Source organism: Oncorhynchus nerka, linkage group LG15 (assembly GCF_034236695.1).
Source record: "Oncorhynchus nerka isolate Pitt River linkage group LG15, Oner_Uvic_2.0, whole genome shotgun sequence".
Lineage (NCBI taxonomy): Eukaryota > Metazoa > Chordata > Actinopteri > Salmoniformes > Salmonidae > Oncorhynchus > Oncorhynchus nerka.
The window spans coordinates 68,292,735-68,310,858 of record NC_088410.1 but is presented as its reverse complement, the minus strand read 5'-3'; the positions used below and the strand labels follow the sequence as shown (position 1 = coordinate 68,310,858).

General features: G+C 41.7%; 1 protein-coding gene across 1 annotated transcript; it reads left to right on the top strand.

Annotated features, from left to right (window-relative positions):
- Positions 1 to 3,796: 3,796 nt before the first annotated feature.
- Positions 3,797 to 18,035, top strand: LOC115143194 (striatin-interacting protein 1 homolog). The gene is made up of 21 exons (XM_029683344.2): positions 3,797 to 3,929; positions 8,513 to 8,582; positions 8,683 to 8,757; positions 8,851 to 8,985; positions 9,128 to 9,248; positions 9,375 to 9,443; positions 9,541 to 9,647; positions 9,735 to 9,862; positions 9,942 to 10,124; positions 10,241 to 10,461; positions 10,607 to 10,672; positions 10,804 to 10,867; positions 12,921 to 12,992; positions 13,106 to 13,180; positions 13,283 to 13,380; positions 13,468 to 13,594; positions 13,777 to 13,877; positions 13,961 to 14,027; positions 14,210 to 14,314; positions 14,428 to 14,632; positions 14,833 to 18,035. The coding sequence occupies exons 1-21, from the start codon at positions 3,822 to 3,824 to the stop codon at positions 15,078 to 15,080; spliced, it is 2,445 nt and encodes an 814-aa protein (XP_029539204.1). The 5' UTR covers positions 3,797 to 3,821; the 3' UTR covers positions 15,081 to 18,035.
- The last annotated feature ends 89 nt before the right edge of the window (positions 18,036 to 18,124 follow it).

Here is an 18,124-nt window from a genome sequence, read left to right as displayed (position 1 = left end):
ACGCGGGCTAGGAAAGAACAGACAGAGTATCCCGTCTACCACACAACGACGTTACTACAACGTATTCAATTGACCACCAGAGACATTCTTCAAAGGACTAGGTTTGGCAACACGGCCTTCCATCTACCACCAATCTACCGAAGCGCATCTCAGAGTAAATATTTATTGCATTTTCCTTTTCCAAATGGGCGGTAATTTAGAATGCATAAGATACTATATTTATGATAGCACAGCTTCTCCCTTTTGTTCCTCAGTCTTCCCGCTCTTTCACTCAAACCCAGCCCCTTTTCCTTTGTGTAACCAGCTGTCATATCTGTTCCGCCCGCTAGGGAAGTTTTCCTTTATGATGTAATTTGTAATCAAGGTATAATTCATTCTGTGTATATGTAATTCTGTGTGATTAGTTAGGTATTTCGTAAATAAATAATTAAACCCAATTTTGTATTGCTGATTCAACTTGTTAGCCAGGGTTCGTGAAGATAACCAAGAATGTACAACTTTCAGATGAGACAGAACTAAATCAAATCAAATTTATTTATATAGCCCTTCGTACATCAGCTGATATCTCAAAGTGCTGTACAGAAACCCAGCCTAAAACCCCAAACAGCAAGCAATGCAGGTGTAGAAGCACGGTGGCTAGGAAGAAACCTAGAGAGGAACCAGGCTATGTGGGGTGGCCAGTCCTCTTCTGGCTGTGCCGGGTGGAGATTATAACAGAACATGGCCAAGATGTTCAAATGTTCATAAATGACCAGCATGGTCCAATAATAAGGCAGAACAATTGAAACTGGAGCAGCAGCACGGCCAGGTGGACTGGGGACAGCAAGGAGTCATCATGTCAGGTAGTCCTGAGGCATGGTCCTAGGGCTCACGTCCTCCGAGAGAGAGAAAGAGAGAATTAGAGAGAGCACACTTAAATTCACACAGGACACTGAATAGGACAGGAGAAGTACTCCAGATATAACAAACTGACCCTAGCCCCCCGACACAAACTACTGCAGCATAAATACTGGAGGCTGAGACAGGAGGGGTCAGGAGACACTGTGGCCCCATCCGAGGACACCCCCGGACAGGTGACGATTAAGGTGACGATTAATATTGACTGCTATTGATGTAAAATATGACTAGGTCTTTAAGAGTTTATTCGGAAGATAACAGCTCTATAAATATTATTTTGTGGTGCCCCGACTATCTAGTTAATGACATTTACATGATTAGCTCAATCAGGTAATATTAATTACGGAGAAAGGATTTTATAGAATTGCATGTCATATCACTTAATCCGGCATAGCCAAAGACACGACAGGTCTCATGAGTCTTCTCAAGTACCAGTACCCCCTGTGGACAGGCCCAGTGAACCAAGGGGTCCTATTCAGTGAAATTTTTTAAATTAAGTGGAATGCATGCCAGGAAAGCCACAACACAACACTAAACAATACATTAATTGTACTATAATGGTGACAAACGGTGCACCCAAACTGTTAGGGCTTACATAAAACTGTCCTAACATCTTACCACTGCTACACCTGGCTATCAGCGGAGCCTTGTCTGGCAGCAAAACAGTTCATTCAGCCTCATTTACTGCTTTCTAAAAAAACATAGCTGATATGGCTGACTTGCTTAAACAAATGTGGTTTCTAATGGCAATTCAGATGTACAAACTATGGCATAAAGACACGACAAGCGGATAAGAGGCAATCCAGTAATTTCGATTAAGACATTGAGCGAGCTAGGTCGAACTTTAGTCAATATAACTATTTGTTTAGCACTTTTGAAATGTACAGCGACAGAATTCAGAACATGGGCCATTCTTACAGTGCTCTCCCTGTACACCAAGTTAGAACCAGAGGATAAATAAAGGGTGCATACAAGCAGACAATATTCAATGATTACATTTCTCTAAAACAGGTTATAGGCTACAGAAGAACAGTCAGAACACAATAGGCGAAATTAAGAGGGGTAAATAGACCAAATTTTTAGGGTGAGGAAAATGGGCTACTAACATGTTACTACACAACATACACTTAATATTACTTTCTTAGCTACAGTATACATTTCTCCCTGGCATATTACATAATTTATGAAGCAGCATACAATACATTTTTGGACTCACATTGTTGTGCAGGAAGGTGGCGCAGCGGTCTTCCAAGTCAACAGTTGTTTTGACCTCAGCACAAATCTTGCTTCATTGACAGCATGGCCAATGTTGAATGTTTATCATTTTAAACTGGGAAAAGAGCCCCTTAAACCCAGATTTGGGAACACACAGCCACTGTCATTGATTCCTTCGAAACCACTTGAGTGTAATGTTTATGTCCAATGGCCGATGAGCACCGATACGTTATCTATAATTTCTCTTGATGATGACTGCTAGCTAAGATTTTGAAGGTATGATGTTGACATGATCAGTCCAATCAAAGCTACTGTACATATAACGTGATTTGAAGTCATTTTATCTGTGGCCAATGACCTTGAGCCTTCTTGGATGGGCACTTCTATGGCAGCAGCCGTCTCCTCTTACACTTGGCAGTGACGTAAAGTCCCCATGAGTGACAGAACACTGGGCCAATCACGGCACAACGCTCTGTATTTTCTGCTGGCTGCCCCACCACCACAGAAAGCGCTGAGCTAGTCTGAAACACTTGCATTTTGGAGCTGCCTTACTCAAGAAAACAAAAAAGAGACCATGTTTATATGTAGGTTTATTAACTCAATTATATATATATATATTTTTTTTTACATTGTTTGCAAACTGATATGTGGCACGTATTAATGCCAATAATATTATTTTGGGGGGCTACAAATGTGTCTGCCTCACCTGCACTGAATGACGGGTCGCAAGAGGTCCTAGTACCGCTGGTTGGGAACCTCTGGGTTCGATGGTGGTGCGATTTATTCTTCTCGTTTTCCCTTTATTGGTGACAAATGTACAATTCACACTCCGACCTGTGAAAGGCAGACACTAAAGAAAGCGTCCAGTCTGCCGGAAAGCCATACGAAGAAGAATAACTTTGTCAAAGGCAGTATGAAGATACAGTAAATCTGCCCTTCCAATAGCAATCGCCAATCACGCTTGTAGAAGTTGTAGGCGATGTCATGGCGACGTTGGCTAGCTAAACTTATTATTGTTTTAGTTTAGTTTGTTATTAACAACAAATCAATACAGAAAGTACATGAGGGAACACAAGTATATATAGATGATATACAATGGACAATTGAGCTAGGGGGTACAATATCACATTACACAAGGACCTTAAGGGACATACATACACTTATAATTCTAACAGCTTTTTTGTTAGTATTTAATTGTCTTAAAATAGAGTTCAATTTATTTTTGTAGGGTAAGAAAATGTTTTTTTGTTTACAAATTTACATTTGTGAATATGAAATTTGGCCAAAAGAATAATGAAATCAATTACATAAAAATGTTTCAGCGTATTCCTATCGTAGGTAAAGAATCCAAGCAGAACATCTCTTCACAATCGTTGGCTAGCTAAACTCATGCGTAGAAACACAATGAAATGCTCAAGTGCAGGCCGTCAAATCAAAGCCACTCCTTCGATATAAAGTTGTTTTTGACGAAAATAAAACGTGTGAGTTTGTCACCTCCACGGGGTTGGAGTAATAAAATGTTCGACTACTTAGGACACTGTCTCGAGTCTAGGTTGTGCCTTTAGATTTGGAAAAAAATAACAACTAAGGAAGAATGTTTCCTTCTCAAACCCCAAACACCAGTCTGGTCTGTTTCCAAAGCGTTCCCCGAAGTCTCGCGATGCTGCGCCTCTGGGTTTCGAAACTGTGATTTTGTTATTGAATCAGAGATGGACGTTGGTGGTAATAGTGGTGGATTGATTATCAACAAACAGAGGGCAATGTTACCCAACAAAAGTAGGGGTGAATTTGTCCGTAATCAGAGAAAAGACTCGGAGGTAAGGAAGAAAAGTGATGGTTTATTGAAGTACGTTCTGCATCGTGTTTGTGCTGTCAACAATCCTAGCTAGAACTAGCTAAATTAGCAAATTTACTAGCCGATACCTGCTGCTAGCTAACGTTAATTTAATTATTGAGCCCCCCAGTCCGTTTTTACCCATTACAACTGTTCTGAAGTATAGCGACCTCTCTGTAACAAAAATACGATATTAGAATGGTTATCCCTGAATTTGAAACGGCCACTTGTCCAACGTTAACCAGCTAACGTTAGTTTACTTTACCGACTAGTAACTACAGTAGTTAGTTAGGTGGCTAACTTAATAATGGACTAAATGATCTAACGTTACTCCTTTATAATCCAAGGATTTAACACGTTCTATTTAAATTAGAATTCTCTCTGGAAGCCAATACAGCAAAATAATCTGTGTGTCGAGTCTCACATAGCTAAATCCCTGCTCTCTACATAATCACATCAAAAATAATTTCACAATTGCAAAACACACACTTACTGTAAAATCAAATGTGATTTGTCACATACACCGAATACAACTAGTGTAGACTTTACTGTGTACATATAAGAACCCTTCCCAACAATGTAGATTTTTTAAATTAAAATGGTAACGCTGTGTGCCAGCCACCCACTTGAATTTACTCATATTACACTGCTAGAACATTGAGTAAACACGAGGAATAAAACAAAATACACACAAAAATTGAGCTATATACAGGGAGTACCAGTACCAGATTAATGTGCAGATGTACGAGGTACAGTGCTTTTGGCAAGTATTGAGGTCAAACGCTCCCAAACACTTCAGTGAGCAGGCCTTTCTAATCGACCTGGCCTGGGTATCCTGGAAGGATATTGACCTCAACCTGTCAGTAGATGATGTCTGGTTCTTTAAAAATGCTTTCTTCACCATCTTAAATAAGCATGCCCCATTTCAAAAAAAGGTAGAACTAAGAACAGATATAGCCCTTGGTTCACTCCAGCTTTGACCTTCCTTGACCAGCACAAAAACATCCTGTGGCGTACTGCATTAGCATTACATTTACATTTAAGTCATTTAGCAGACGCTCTTATCCAGAGCGACTTACAAATTGGTGCTTTCACCTTATGACATCCAGTGGAACAGCCACTTTACAATAGTGCATCTAGGTCTTTAGCATCAAATGGACCCCGCGATATGCAACTTTTCAGGGAAGTCAGGAGCCAATATACACAGTCAGTTAGGAAAGCAAAGGCTAGCATTTTCAAACAGAAATTTGCATCCTGTAGCACTAATTCCAAAAGGTTTTGGGACAATAAAGTCTATGGGGAATAAGAGCACCTCCTCCCAGCTGCCCACTTCACTGCGGCTAGGAAACACTGTCACCTCTGATAAATCTGCGATAATTGAGAAATTCAATAAGCATTTTTCTACGGCTGGCCATGCTTTCCACCTGGCTACCCCTACCCCGGGCCAACAGCTCTGCACCCCCCACAGAAACTTGCTCAAGTCCCCTGCTTCACCCAAATCCAGATAGCTGATGTTCTGAAAGAGCAACAAAATCTAGACCCCTACAAATCAGCTGGACTAGACAATCTGGACCCTCTCTTTCTAAAAGTATCTGCCGAAATTGTAGCAACTCCTATTACTAGCCTGTTCAACCTCTCTTTCTTATCGTCTGAGATCCCTAAAGATTGGAAACCTGCCGCGGTCATCCCCCTCTTCAAAGGGGGAGACACTCTAAACCCAAACTGCTACAGACCTATATCCATCCTACCCTGCCTTTCTAAAGTCTTTGAAAGCCAAGTTAACAAACAGATCACTGACCATTTTGAATCCCACCCTACCTTCTCCACTATGCAATCTGGTTTCGAGCTGGTCATGGGTACACCTCAAGGTCCTAAACGATATCATAACCGCCATGGATAAAAGACAATACTGTGCAGCCGTGTTCATCGGCCTGGCTAAGGCTTTCGACTCTGTCTATCACCGCATTCTTATCGGCATACTCAATAGCATTGGTTTCTCAAATGACTGCCTCGCCTGGTTTACCAACTACTTCTCAGATAGAGTTCAGTGTGTCAAATCGTAGGGCCTGTTGTCCGGATCTCTGGCAGTCTCTATGGGGGTGCCACAGGTTCAATTCTCGGGACGACTCTTTTCTCTGTATATATATCAATGATGTCGCTCTTGCTGCTGGTGATTCTCTGATCCACCTCTACGCAGACAACACCATTTTGTATACATCTGGCCCTTCTTTGGACACTGTGTTAACAAACCTCCAAACGAGCTTCAATGTACAATACTTCTTCCGTGGCCTCCAACTGCTCTTAAATGCTAGTAAAACTAAATGCATGATCTTCAACCGATCGCTGCCCGCCCGCCAAGCATCACTACTCTGGACGGTTATGACTTAGAATATGTGGACAACTACAAATACCTAGGTGTCTGTTTAGACTGTAAACTCTCCTTCCATACTCACATTAAGCATCTCCAATCCAAAATTAAATCTAAAATCGTCTTCCTATTTCGCAATAAAGCCTCCTTCCCTCATGCTGCCAAACATACCCTCGTTAGACTGATTATCCTACTGATCCTTGACTTCGGCGATGTCATTTACAAAATAACCTCCAACACTCTACTCAGCAAGTTGGATGCAGTCTATCACAGTGCCATCTGTTTTATCTACAAAGCCCCATATACTACCCACCACTGCGACCTGTATGCTCTCGTTGGCTGGTCCTCGCTACATATTCGTCCCCAAACCCACTGACTCCAGGTCATCTACAAGTCTGATCGGTAAAGCCCCACCTTATCTCAGCTCACTGGTCACCATAGCAACACCCACCCGTAGCACGTGCTCCAACAGGTATATCTCACTGGTCATCCCCAAAGCCAACACCTCCTTTGGCCACCTTTCTTTCCAGTTCTCTGCTGCCAATGACCTGGAACAAATTGCAAAAATCACTGAAGTTGGAGACCCTGTCAGAGCAGCTTACCGATTGCTTTAGCTGTACACAGCCCATCTGTAAATAGCCCACCCAACTACCTCATCCCCATATTGTTTTTTTGTTGCTCTTTTGCACCCCAGTATCTCTACTTGCACATCATCATCTGCACATCTATCACTCCAGTGTTAATGCTAAATTGTAATTATTTTGCCACTATGCTCTATTTATTGTGGTACCTCCCTAATCTTAATACATTTGCACACACTGTATATAGACTTTTCTATTGTGTTATTGGCTGTACGTTTGTTTATCCCATGTGTAACTGTTGTTTTTTGTCGCACTGCTTTGCTTTATCTTGGCCAGGTCACAGTTGTAAATGAGAACTTGTTTCCAACTGGCCTACCTGGTTAAATAAAGTTGAAATAAAAATCACGTTACGTTACAGCCTTATTCTAAAATTGATTACGTTTATTTTTTTCCTCTTCAAATTACACACAATACCCATAATGACAAAGCTAAAACAGGTTTTTAGAAGTGTTTGCACATTTATTAAAAATTTAAAAAACAAATACCTTATTTCCTTAAGTATTCAGACCCTTTGCTATGAGTCTTGAAATTGAACTCAGGTGCATCCTGTTTCCATTGATCACCCTTGAGATGTTTCTACAACTTGATTGTCCACTTGTGGTAAATTCAATTGATTGGACATGATTTGGAAAGGCACACACCAGTCTATTCCCATGGTTGGCAGTGCACGTCAGAGCAAAAACCAAGCCATGAGGTCAAAGGAATTGTCCTTAGAGCTCTGAGACAGGATTGTGTCGAGGCACAGATCTGTAGAAAGGTACCAAAATGTTTTTGCCGCCTTGAAGGTCCCCAAAAACTCTGTGGCCTCCATCATTCTTAAATGGAACAAGTTTGGGACCACCAACAGTCTTCTTAGTGCTGGCCGCCCGGCCAAACTGAGCAATCGGGGGAGAAGGGCCTTTGTCAGGGAGGTGCCCAAGAACCCGATGATCACTCTGACAGAGTTCCAGGGTTTCTCTGTTTAGATGAGAGAACCTTCCAGAAGAACAACCACCTCTGCAGCACTCCATGAATCAGGCCTTTATGGCAGTGGCCAGACGGAAGGAAGCCACTCCTCAGTAAAAGGCACTTGATAGCCCGCTTGGAGTTTGCCAAAAGGCACCTAAAACACTCTCAGACCATGAGAAACAAGATTCTCTGGTCTGATGAAACAAAGATTGAATTATTTGGCCTGAATGCCAAGTGTCACTTCTGGAGGAAACCTGGAACCATCCCTACGATGAAGCATGGTGGTGGCAGCGTCAAGCTGTGGGGATGTTTTTCAGTGGCAGGGACTGGGAGACTAGTTAGGCTCGAGGGAAAGATGAACGGCGCAGTCCAAGGGATCTGCTAAGAAGAATGTGAGAAACTCCCCAAATACAGGTGTGCTATACTCACTGCCAAATTTGCATCAACAAAGGCTCTGAATACTTTTTTATATTTAATACATTTGCTAAAATTTCTAATAACCTGTTTTTTCTTTGTCATTATGTGGTATTGTGTGCAGATTGAGGAGAAAAAAATGAACAATTTAATCCTTTCAGAATGCACTGTATTTGTGTCTGTGCTCCAACACAGGGCTTCTCTGAGTCTCCAGACCTTGAGTTTGAGTATGCAGATACAGACAAGTGGTCTGCTGAACTGTCAGGTGAGGTATTACTGGACACTCCTTATTGCTTTAAATACTGACCTCTGTGACAGGTTCTCTTGTGAATTTGGTACCAGCTATGCCTACATCTCTTCTCCAGAGCTATACAGTTACACTGAAGGACCAGAATTTCTTCTCAACAGAAAATGCTTCGAGGAGGAATTCCAAACTCATGGTATGCACCTTTTTGACTTGAATGCATTGTCTTCCTCAAATGTGGTTATACAGTACCTCTTACTGAGAGTGTTTTGCTCCTGCCCTGTCTCAGTGTCTGACAAGAAATGGACCGAGCTGGATGTGGCTCAACACAGAGCTCACGCCATGCGTCTACTTGACGGCCTGGAGGTGATCACCAGGGAGAAGAGGCTGAAGGTGTCTAGGGCAATCCTCTACATGGTTCAGGGTAAGTTCTCAGCAGGTTTAGTAGCCTGCTGTGACTAAAGAAGCCTGGGAAGAGACAGCTGTTTCCGTATGTTTTTATAGTGATGCAGTAAGCAAACAGTGTTTCAGCACTAAAGTCATGTTTCCCACCTGTGGCTCTACAGGGACATTTGCGGAGTGCAGCTCTGAGGCAGAAGTGCAGCACTGGATGAGGTATAACATCTTCCTGCTGCTGGATGTTGGCACCTTCACGGCCCTTGTGGAGCTGCTCAACATGGAGGTTGAGTAAGTTGGAACTACAAATCAGTGAGATGTCATTGTTTTTGGGAGGAGTTTCTTTGCTACACAAAATGTGTTCAAAATCAGGTTGCTGATTCTTTCTTTCCTCTTTTCAACCCCTCTCTCTCACAGTAACAGTGCTGCCTGTAGCAGTGCAGTCAGAAAACCAGCAATCTCCTTGGCTGACAGCACAGACCTCAGGTAAGATTAGACACTGACTTTCCTGCAGCTCTATATAGTTAAACACCAGTGTATGGGAATCCCCCTCTGATGCTGCTGTGTTTTTCTGGTTCCCCAGGGTGCTGCTCAACATCATGTATCTGATGGTGGTGACCATCCAGCAGGAGGACCCAGCCGACTCACCTGAGTGGAGGGCCACCAGGGAGACCTTTAAAACAGAGCTGGGTAGGAGTGTGTGTTTCTATTAGATAGAAGGGTTTTGTCAATGAGTAGTTTATAACTAGTCTTTTCTATTTCCCCTCTCTCTACCAGGCTCTCCTCTGTACAACAACGAGCCCATCTCTGTCATGCTCTTTGGCATGGTGACGAAGTTCTGCAGTGGTCACGCCCCCCACTTCCCCATGAAGAAGGTTCTGATGCTGCTGTGGAAGAGCATACTGGTGAGAGAGAGATTTTATCATATTTCGTGTATTTTGGCTTGCATATCCAATTTACAACATGTCCTCACCTCTGCCCCAGTTCACCCTTGGGGGGTTTGAGCAGCTCCAGAACATTAAGGTGCGTAAGCGGGAGGAGCTTCGCCTGCCCCCCCTCCCAGAGGACAGCATCCGGGTCATCAGGAGCATGAGGGCAGCCTCGCCCCCCGCATCTGCCTCTGACCTCATCGAACAGCAGCAGAAAAGGGCACGCCGTGAACACAAGGTAACCTCTACCACGTCTCAATGCGGCACACAAAAGTTAAGCCTCCCCCTGTTTAACACCTGCTCAATGTACTATTGTGTAAGGCTTATTTGAAAAATACTCCTCCTCTCTTACAGTCCCTAATAAAACAGGACAACCTGGACGCCTTCAATGAGAAGGACCCCTACAAGTCAGATGAACCTCGTGAAGATGAGGACGACAACGATGACAATGACAACTCCATGGAGGCGGAGCCTTTTCCCATGGAACGGGATGAGGTCATGCCCCCACCCATCCTACACCCCACCTCAGAGAGGGTGAACTTCCCCAAGGGCCTGCCTTGGGCCCCCAAAGTCAGGTACAGTCCGGGGCTGAGTGAGACATCAGGGAGACATTTGCTACAGATTAGTGCTGTTTCTATAGATGTGCTTTGTTATTTTATGTGTCTTGTATAGTGTTCCGAAAGTTTATGACTAGAGTTTTTTTGTTTAATGCTTTTACAGGGAAAAGGACATAGAACATTTCCTGGAATCAAGTAGAAGCAAATTTATCGGCTATACGCTTGGAAAGTAAGTTCAGTTGGTGTCTTTTTTTCATTAATAGAGATTAAATTTTCTAGAGATTTAATCCATTTTAATGTTGTTTCTTTTCGAGGATCCTTGACCTAGATTTCATGGTTATTTCTGTATTTGTATTGCAGTGACACAGATACAGTTGTCGGACTACCCAGACCCATCCATGAAAGCATCAGAACCTTGAAGCAGGTTATATTATACAGTACTCAACAAGTCTCAAACATTGTGAAACATGGATACATTTTCTAGATATTGCATAATATTTCTGCATTATGCCTGAAAGAGAGCCATTCTCCAGTTGGGCTGGTCTCTGACGCACTATCACCTTTCCCAGTCAGATGGATAAGCAGTGGTGAAAGTACTCTATGTAAGATGGCCGACTATTACTAATGTGATAATTAGATTGGAAAGTCATAATTTAGGCTAATGATACAACTCAATCATTGTTTGCAAAAAATACTGTTCAATGCAGCACATTGATGCTATAGGCCTCTTGTTGGCCTTTTATAAACCCATTCCATGCAATTCTACTATACTTTATATGAATGGAGACATTAGCAGAATTGTTCTTTAATACTACAAAAATTACACAGTATCCTACTCTGCTGACACTGACAAACAGATCAATGAAAACGTTGTTTCATCCATATAATTGGCCAATGATAAGGGGAGACACACAATATGACGTCCATCTAACCTGGAGGAGGAAATTATTGTCCAAAAACAAACAAAAGTGGCACTGACCCAATGATAAAGACAGTGAATATGCACACTCACTGGGGATATGGCCGATGTTCTCAGCTAGTGCCAATAAGATACGAGGCTACTTACTTAGTCGCTCAATTAAATTGAGAATTTTTAAACTAAAAGACAGATTAAAGTCTTTATTGTCATCTCTTTACAGCGATAGCTATTTGCTTCCCAAACTGTTTTTCTGCAATTGTATTTTGTAATGTTGCGATATGCTTGGCTAAATCTATCTGCTTTTCACTGACAGTCGCAACTCAACAGTCATCTCTATTTGATACTTGCCTTCCGCGTTGCCCAAATTGCGGGCCTTCCGACTGTAGGCTATGTGATTTAAAATAATCCACACACCATCACACGTGTCCACTTGGACAGAGACTGAGGAAGCCGAAGGGCTGTCTGGTGTCCTGCCATCTAGCAACCTGACCCTAGCAACCGATCAGTGGCCTGGTCACAGATGTCACTGGGATTTTGAGAGGCAGGTTTATTAACACTAGAACCACTGGGTCTCAAGGGGCCCTCCTTCAAGCTACTAATAACGTTATATATAACAGTGTAATTAATACATTATATTTATGCTATCGTAAAAATAATGATTTGGTTGTGTTTATGAATGTCTTATGTAACATTTGAAAACCTTTTTTTTTATATATATATTTTTTTATAAACACGACTATAGTATTTTAATTAGTTTATCTCAGTGGTGGGGAGTTGGATGGTACAGTAACTGAAAAGGGTTGGGAACCACTGAGATAAACTAATGGAAACACTATAGTTGTATACTTTTTAAAAACTTTTTTTAAAAGACTCCAATCTGTGTTTTTTTTAGTTATCAAAATTCTCAACTTAATTGTGAATTTTACCAGTAGGCCTATGGTCTCATGATTCTTCTAAAGTATCCCTAGTGGTCTTACTACCCCTGTTTGGGACCACTGGTTTATCTTACTATCTGTAAAAACACAAATTCAAGTGTTCATTTTATTTGTGAATTGCGTTTGTTACAACTATGAAATAGAACGCATATATGTGTTGAAAAGCGCGAACAGCTTATTTTTATAACAACAAAATAAGAAAAGTATCCTACCCCAACCATCAAGGTGCACGGTCTAATGGAAAGCATCAGTAGCCTAAACATCATTATAAGTGCTAAGTGTGCTTGATAAATAGTGAAAATCATCACAAAGGCAATAATGGGGGGAAAACCATTAAAAAAGGACATGCACTAAAACTGGTTATAAGTCCAGTTCTGTTTGAATTAAGATTTAAACAACTGTGTTATAGATTTATTTTAGGAAAAGTCAAGGACGGATGGGGCATGACTTAAAAAATGTCAGAAATAAAATAATGAAAGTCATGAGCAGTCTATATAGCAATTCTATAGTGTTAACCCCCAGTCTCTCTGGCAGCATCGGGGGATGGGTGGAGTGAGCTGTGATAAGAGCACCACTGGCAGTGGGAATTCTTTACAATGACAGTTGTTTCTATTTCCTTGCAGCATAAGTACATCTCTATAGCTGAGATTCAGATTGCCAAGGAGGATGAATATCAGAAAACTCCACTGTCAGGGGTGAGTGCCATTGCATATCACTGAAATGTATGTTGGAATATCATTATCCTAGAGAAAGGGCAATGTGTTTAATTTAAAAAACATTATTTTGCATGTTTTGTGTTTGTTTATAGGGGGAAGAGGATGTGGAGATGTGCTCCACTGAGCTGCTATACCAGGGCATTCTTCCCAGCTTGCCTCAGTACATGGTGAGTGTTCTGCTCCTCTTGTATACTGAATCTAGGTTTCCAGTGCATTTCTATGACCTCTAACCATTGGCAGAATTGACCTGTGACTCTTCTCCCTCTCAGATTGCCCTGCTGAAGATCCTGCTAGCTGCTGCCCCCACCTCCAAGGCCAAGACAGACTCCATCAACATCCTGGCAGATGTGCTGCCTGAAGAGATGCCGTGAGTCAATTGTTTGATTTGAAAGGGGGCTGTATTCTGTTGAGTTCCAACTGAAAGGGTTTTATTATTTGAATACTGTATCTGCAGGACCACTGTGCTCCAGAGCATGAAGCTTGGTGTGGATGTTAACCGCCACAAGGAGATCATTGTTAAGGCCATCTCTGCCATCCTGCTGCTGCTTCTCAAACACTTCAAACTCAATCACGTCTACCAGGTACTGGCAACCGACACTCAACCACTACCACCACAGACAGGCAAACTCTCAAAACCCTGAATTAGCCTAATCTACCAAGTATTGATAACCATTTAATAGGAGTGGTCATTTCTCACAAGCACCATACACTTGAGTGGCCTTCCCTTACCCTTCTGTTTCTTTTTATTGATTTAATTTGACAGTTTGAGTACATGGCTCAGCACCTGGTGTTTGCCAACTGTATTCCTCTCATTCTCAAGTTCTTCAACCAGAACATAATTTCTTACATCACAGCCAAGAACAGGTACGTTGGGGAATTTGAGCCATTCCAAGACTCTGATTATCTGAGACCTTTTTGGTAATCACCTCTCATTCTCTTTCCTGCAGTATTTCTGTGCTGGACTTCCCTTACTGTGTGGTGCATGAGCTCCCTGAACTTACTGCAGAGAGTTTGGTAAGTTTCACACTCCATCCCTCACATAAATAAAATACTGATTGTAATATCTGAACTCAAATGCCTGGGCAATGTTTTTGTAGAAGGGGGACACACCATTGTACCTAATGGAAATGTTACAGTAGTCAAAGGTTGGAGGTGAGGTGTTGTTACCCAATGGTTGGTTTGTCTGTGTTCTACAGGAGGCTGGCGACAACAATCAGTTCTGCTGGAGGAACCTGTTCTCCTGTATTAACCTGTTGAGGATCCTCAACAAGCTGACCAAGTGGAAGCACTCCAGAACCATGGTGAGGGCGAGACCCACCCAACCAAAACAATACAGTTACTCTTATGCACTAGGACAGACATCAATCTGGGATTATTTTAGATCATAATTGCATACCTTGCACTTCTCTGTCAGATGCTGGTGGTGTTCAAATCTGCTCCCATATTGAAGAGGGCGTTGAAGGTTAAACAGGCCATGATGCAGCTGTACGTCCTCAAGCTGCTCAAAGTGCAAACCAAGTACCTGGGCCGCCAGTGGAGGAAGAGCAACATGAAGACCATGTCTGCCATATACCAGAAGGTCCGCCATCGCCTCAATGACGACTGGGCCTACGGTAACGGTGAGTCACTGTCAACACCAAAATCAACCCACAAAGTGTCCATTGTGTTTTTCAGTCAGTGATTGATATGATGATTGATAGCCTCATATTTCCCCACAGTGACTGTGAACTGTTAAGTGTAAGCACCCTATGTAGCTTGGGGTATGTCAAGTTTTAAAGAGAACCCCAAGTAATGAGCTTCTATGTTTCTTTGATGGCAGACCTGGATGCGCGGCCCTGGGACTTCCAGGCAGAGGAGTGTGCTCTGCGCGCCAACATTGAGCGCTTCAACAGCCGCCGCTACGACAACAACCAGAGGAACCCTGACTTCCTGCCCGTGGACAACTGCCTGCAGAGCGTTCTTGGACAGCGCGTCGACCTGCCGGAGGATTTCCAGATGAACTATGACCTCTGGCTGGAGCGAGAAGTCTTCTCCAAGCCCATATCCTGGGAGGAGCTTCTGCAATGATAACAGGGCTGGGTGGTGGGAGGTGGTGCTATAGGAAGGTTTTCTGAACACACCTCCCCAAGGTGGCAACACTAGTCTACATCTCCATATCGTTTAGTGCTGAAAAAGCATACGTGTTACAGTATTCATAGAGCACTGCATTTGTTTCTGAAAATTACGCAGACAAGAGTCCCCATAACAAACATGATCCTTGCGTTGTCACCTCATGCAGAGAAAATAAGTCAGTAAGGGATATTCAAGAGTTAGAGGGTCAACAGCTAAGTCACCTAAATGTGGACCTTGCGCATTAGCATTACCCCTTCACAGTTGGATCAATCATTTATAATATCTGAATCCAGGCACTAGATAACTCGTTAAAAAATGTTTTTGCAAACGGGGTGCTTATATTTGTCCTGTTTCACACATGTACAAGTGTGTAACCTGTACAAGCGTGTGGTGAAATGGAAATGTGTTTTTTTACATATCCCATTTGGAGAGTGGTGTCACGCACGGCCAAGGTGAACCAGGTCTTGATTTACCCCATGTAGAGCCTTTTCTAGTTTTCAACTGGACCTTTACAGAGTGATATAGGTTTTATCAGCCTTGTCCAACCTGGTTGGGGATGTAAACCCTTTGTATTCTGTTACTTACACACAACTCCACACATCCAACCTGCCATGGTGCCACTCTCCTTGCTGTCGGAGCAGTACTCTGCCCTTCAAGCACTATAGTACACTATTATAACCCTTAGGAAGTACAAAATAAAGTGTGTGTGTGGAAGAGAGATTGTGAGGGAAGGGTTGCTTGAGTGTGTGTGTGTACAGTATGTCTTATGGTTACTGATATAACCCCCTGTTGACCAGGCTTTTGATGTTCCATTAGTACTCTTCTCACTGAGTGACCGTTGGCTTGTATGAATCACACACCTCTATCAACCATGGTGGAGACAATTTAGATTGGTATTAAGACATTTTAATGGAATTTACAGCCTAATGTTTTAACCTAAAGCAACAGGAACACATGCTGGCCACTACACAACCGTATTGGCTGAGAACTTGGGAAACAAATCTTAATTCTGTGTGTGCACAGTATGTTTGAGAGAGTGAGGCAAGAAAGTGGTTCTCACTCACTCTTCACTAGCTAATGTTTTGTTTTTTTACTCAAGGGAACAATTATGCCCACCTGCTAACTCCTCATTTCTAAGATAATTGTATAGTTGCGTTGTGCTTATACTAATTTACCACCGCTATTGCTTTTTTGTGTTAGGTTTTATTTATTTGCACCAAAGACGAAGCAGTACAGATAAAACAAAGAATGGTAGAAACTGTGTGCAGGAGAGGTTGGAAGCCCAAAAGGGCTTTTATGAAAATATAAGTACATAAAATAAAGTATGTTCCATCAGTTAAACAAAGCATATTAATTATAATTGAACATGATATACTCATTATACAAGACTATGTGTGTGTGCATCTGTGTGAGAGTTAGACATGGAGTGGATTATTGGGTAGTTTGGTTCATCAGGCGGACAACGTATTGATGGATGATGAGGTTTGGCAATGTGAACATAAGAATTCCAGAGTATGGTACCTCTGTATCTGATAGAAGGTTATCACAGTGTCTTGCGTTATGTAGATGGATTTCAGAATTTCCAGGGAGACTCCGTTAAACGGGTTTAGGTAAACTGTCTGGGAGGTATATGTAGATGAAAGTGCATAATTGGCGTACCTTAATGTTGTAAATAGACAAGATATTGAGTTTCTTAAACAAAGGTGCAGATGGAGCAAGGTAATTAGAGGAGGTGGCTAGACTTGCAAATTTATTTTATATGATGAGTAATTTCTGTACGTACGAGGCATATGTATCGGCCCAGAAGTTTTTACCGTAATGAGATATGGGTCAATTAAGCTATAGTATAGAGTTAGGAAGCAAGCCTGATGAACCAAACCATGTTTTTTTTCAACATTCTCTTATACACCAATTTTTCTACGATTTCTGAAAAACATCGTAGTACAGATATTGGGTGATGAATTGTAAAAGATCTTGGATCCCCAGATTTTATAGAGGGGGGGATAACTTTGGCAATTACATTTTTTTTTAGGAACAATACCAGTTTGCATTGATTTGGTGAAGCGGCTCAGTAATCAAGGAAGACACTGATTTCACCAGAGAGGCACCAATCTCATGACCTGCTGCTGATATCTTTGTTACCAATTACCTCCATTACAGCAGAAGGATCAAACTGGAGCATAGAAGGGAAATGCCACTTCATGTAATCTAAGTGGTTTTCTAAATTGTATTTGACAGAGAGGAACCCACATTCACAAAAACATATTAAATTCACATGAAATAACATCAGAATCACTCTAGGTATTATTTCCAACAATAAATTGAGATGGAATAGTTCTAGATGCCATTTTCTTATTCAATAGTTGATTGATTTTCCAAGTTGACTTTATTTTATTTAATCATTCTTGAAATGTGTTGGTAAAATATATTTTGGGGGATATCTGAAGTAGATTAGTAAATTTGTTCTTGTACTTTTTGTAATTTGCAGAATTTAGGGGAGAGGGATTTGTGAGAAACCTTTTTATACAACTTCTTTTTAACTGAGCATGTTTTGAGACCGGTTGTAAACCAAGGTTTCCAGAACCCTTCTGCTGCTCTCTTACGTGGTTTAACTAAGGTAGTGAATTACAGAATTAAAAGATGTGAGAAAAGTCTGGCAAGCAGACTCTACATCAGCCTGATTTATTATAATGGTTATTGAAGAGAGAATCTAAAATGGATAAATGTAATTATGACATCGTATGATGTTAGGATGTTGGAAAAACCCTTATTTATCATGTCAATATGTTTAGCATTGTATGACTTTATACATCCTGTATATATTACTCTTTTTTTGCTTTATTTATACACAGTGATAACAGAATAAGACTAAGCTTTTTGTCAATAAACCTTGATTTACTTGCTCTTTCAGTACTCTCTTGAAGGTTTTGAAATCCTACCCTTTGGCTTCAGTCCAGACTCACCACTTCCTCTCAGCTCTCAAACATACCATGAAACCA

What these genes read in the sequence shown, in the direction of transcription:
- LOC115143194 (XM_029683344.2), top strand. Translation starts at nt 3,822, where the DNA reads ATGGACGTTGGTGGTAATAGTGGTGGATTGATTATCAACAAACAGAGG. An exon ending in AATCCTCTACATGGTTCAGG is followed by an intron (nt 8,986 to 9,127) that starts GTAAGTTCTCAG and finishes GTGGCTCTACAG; the next exon opens with GGACATTTGCGGAGTGCAGC. An exon ending in AGAAAACTCCACTGTCAGGG is followed by an intron (nt 12,993 to 13,105) that starts GTGAGTGCCATT and finishes GTTTGTTTATAG; the next exon opens with GGGGAAGAGGATGTGGAGAT.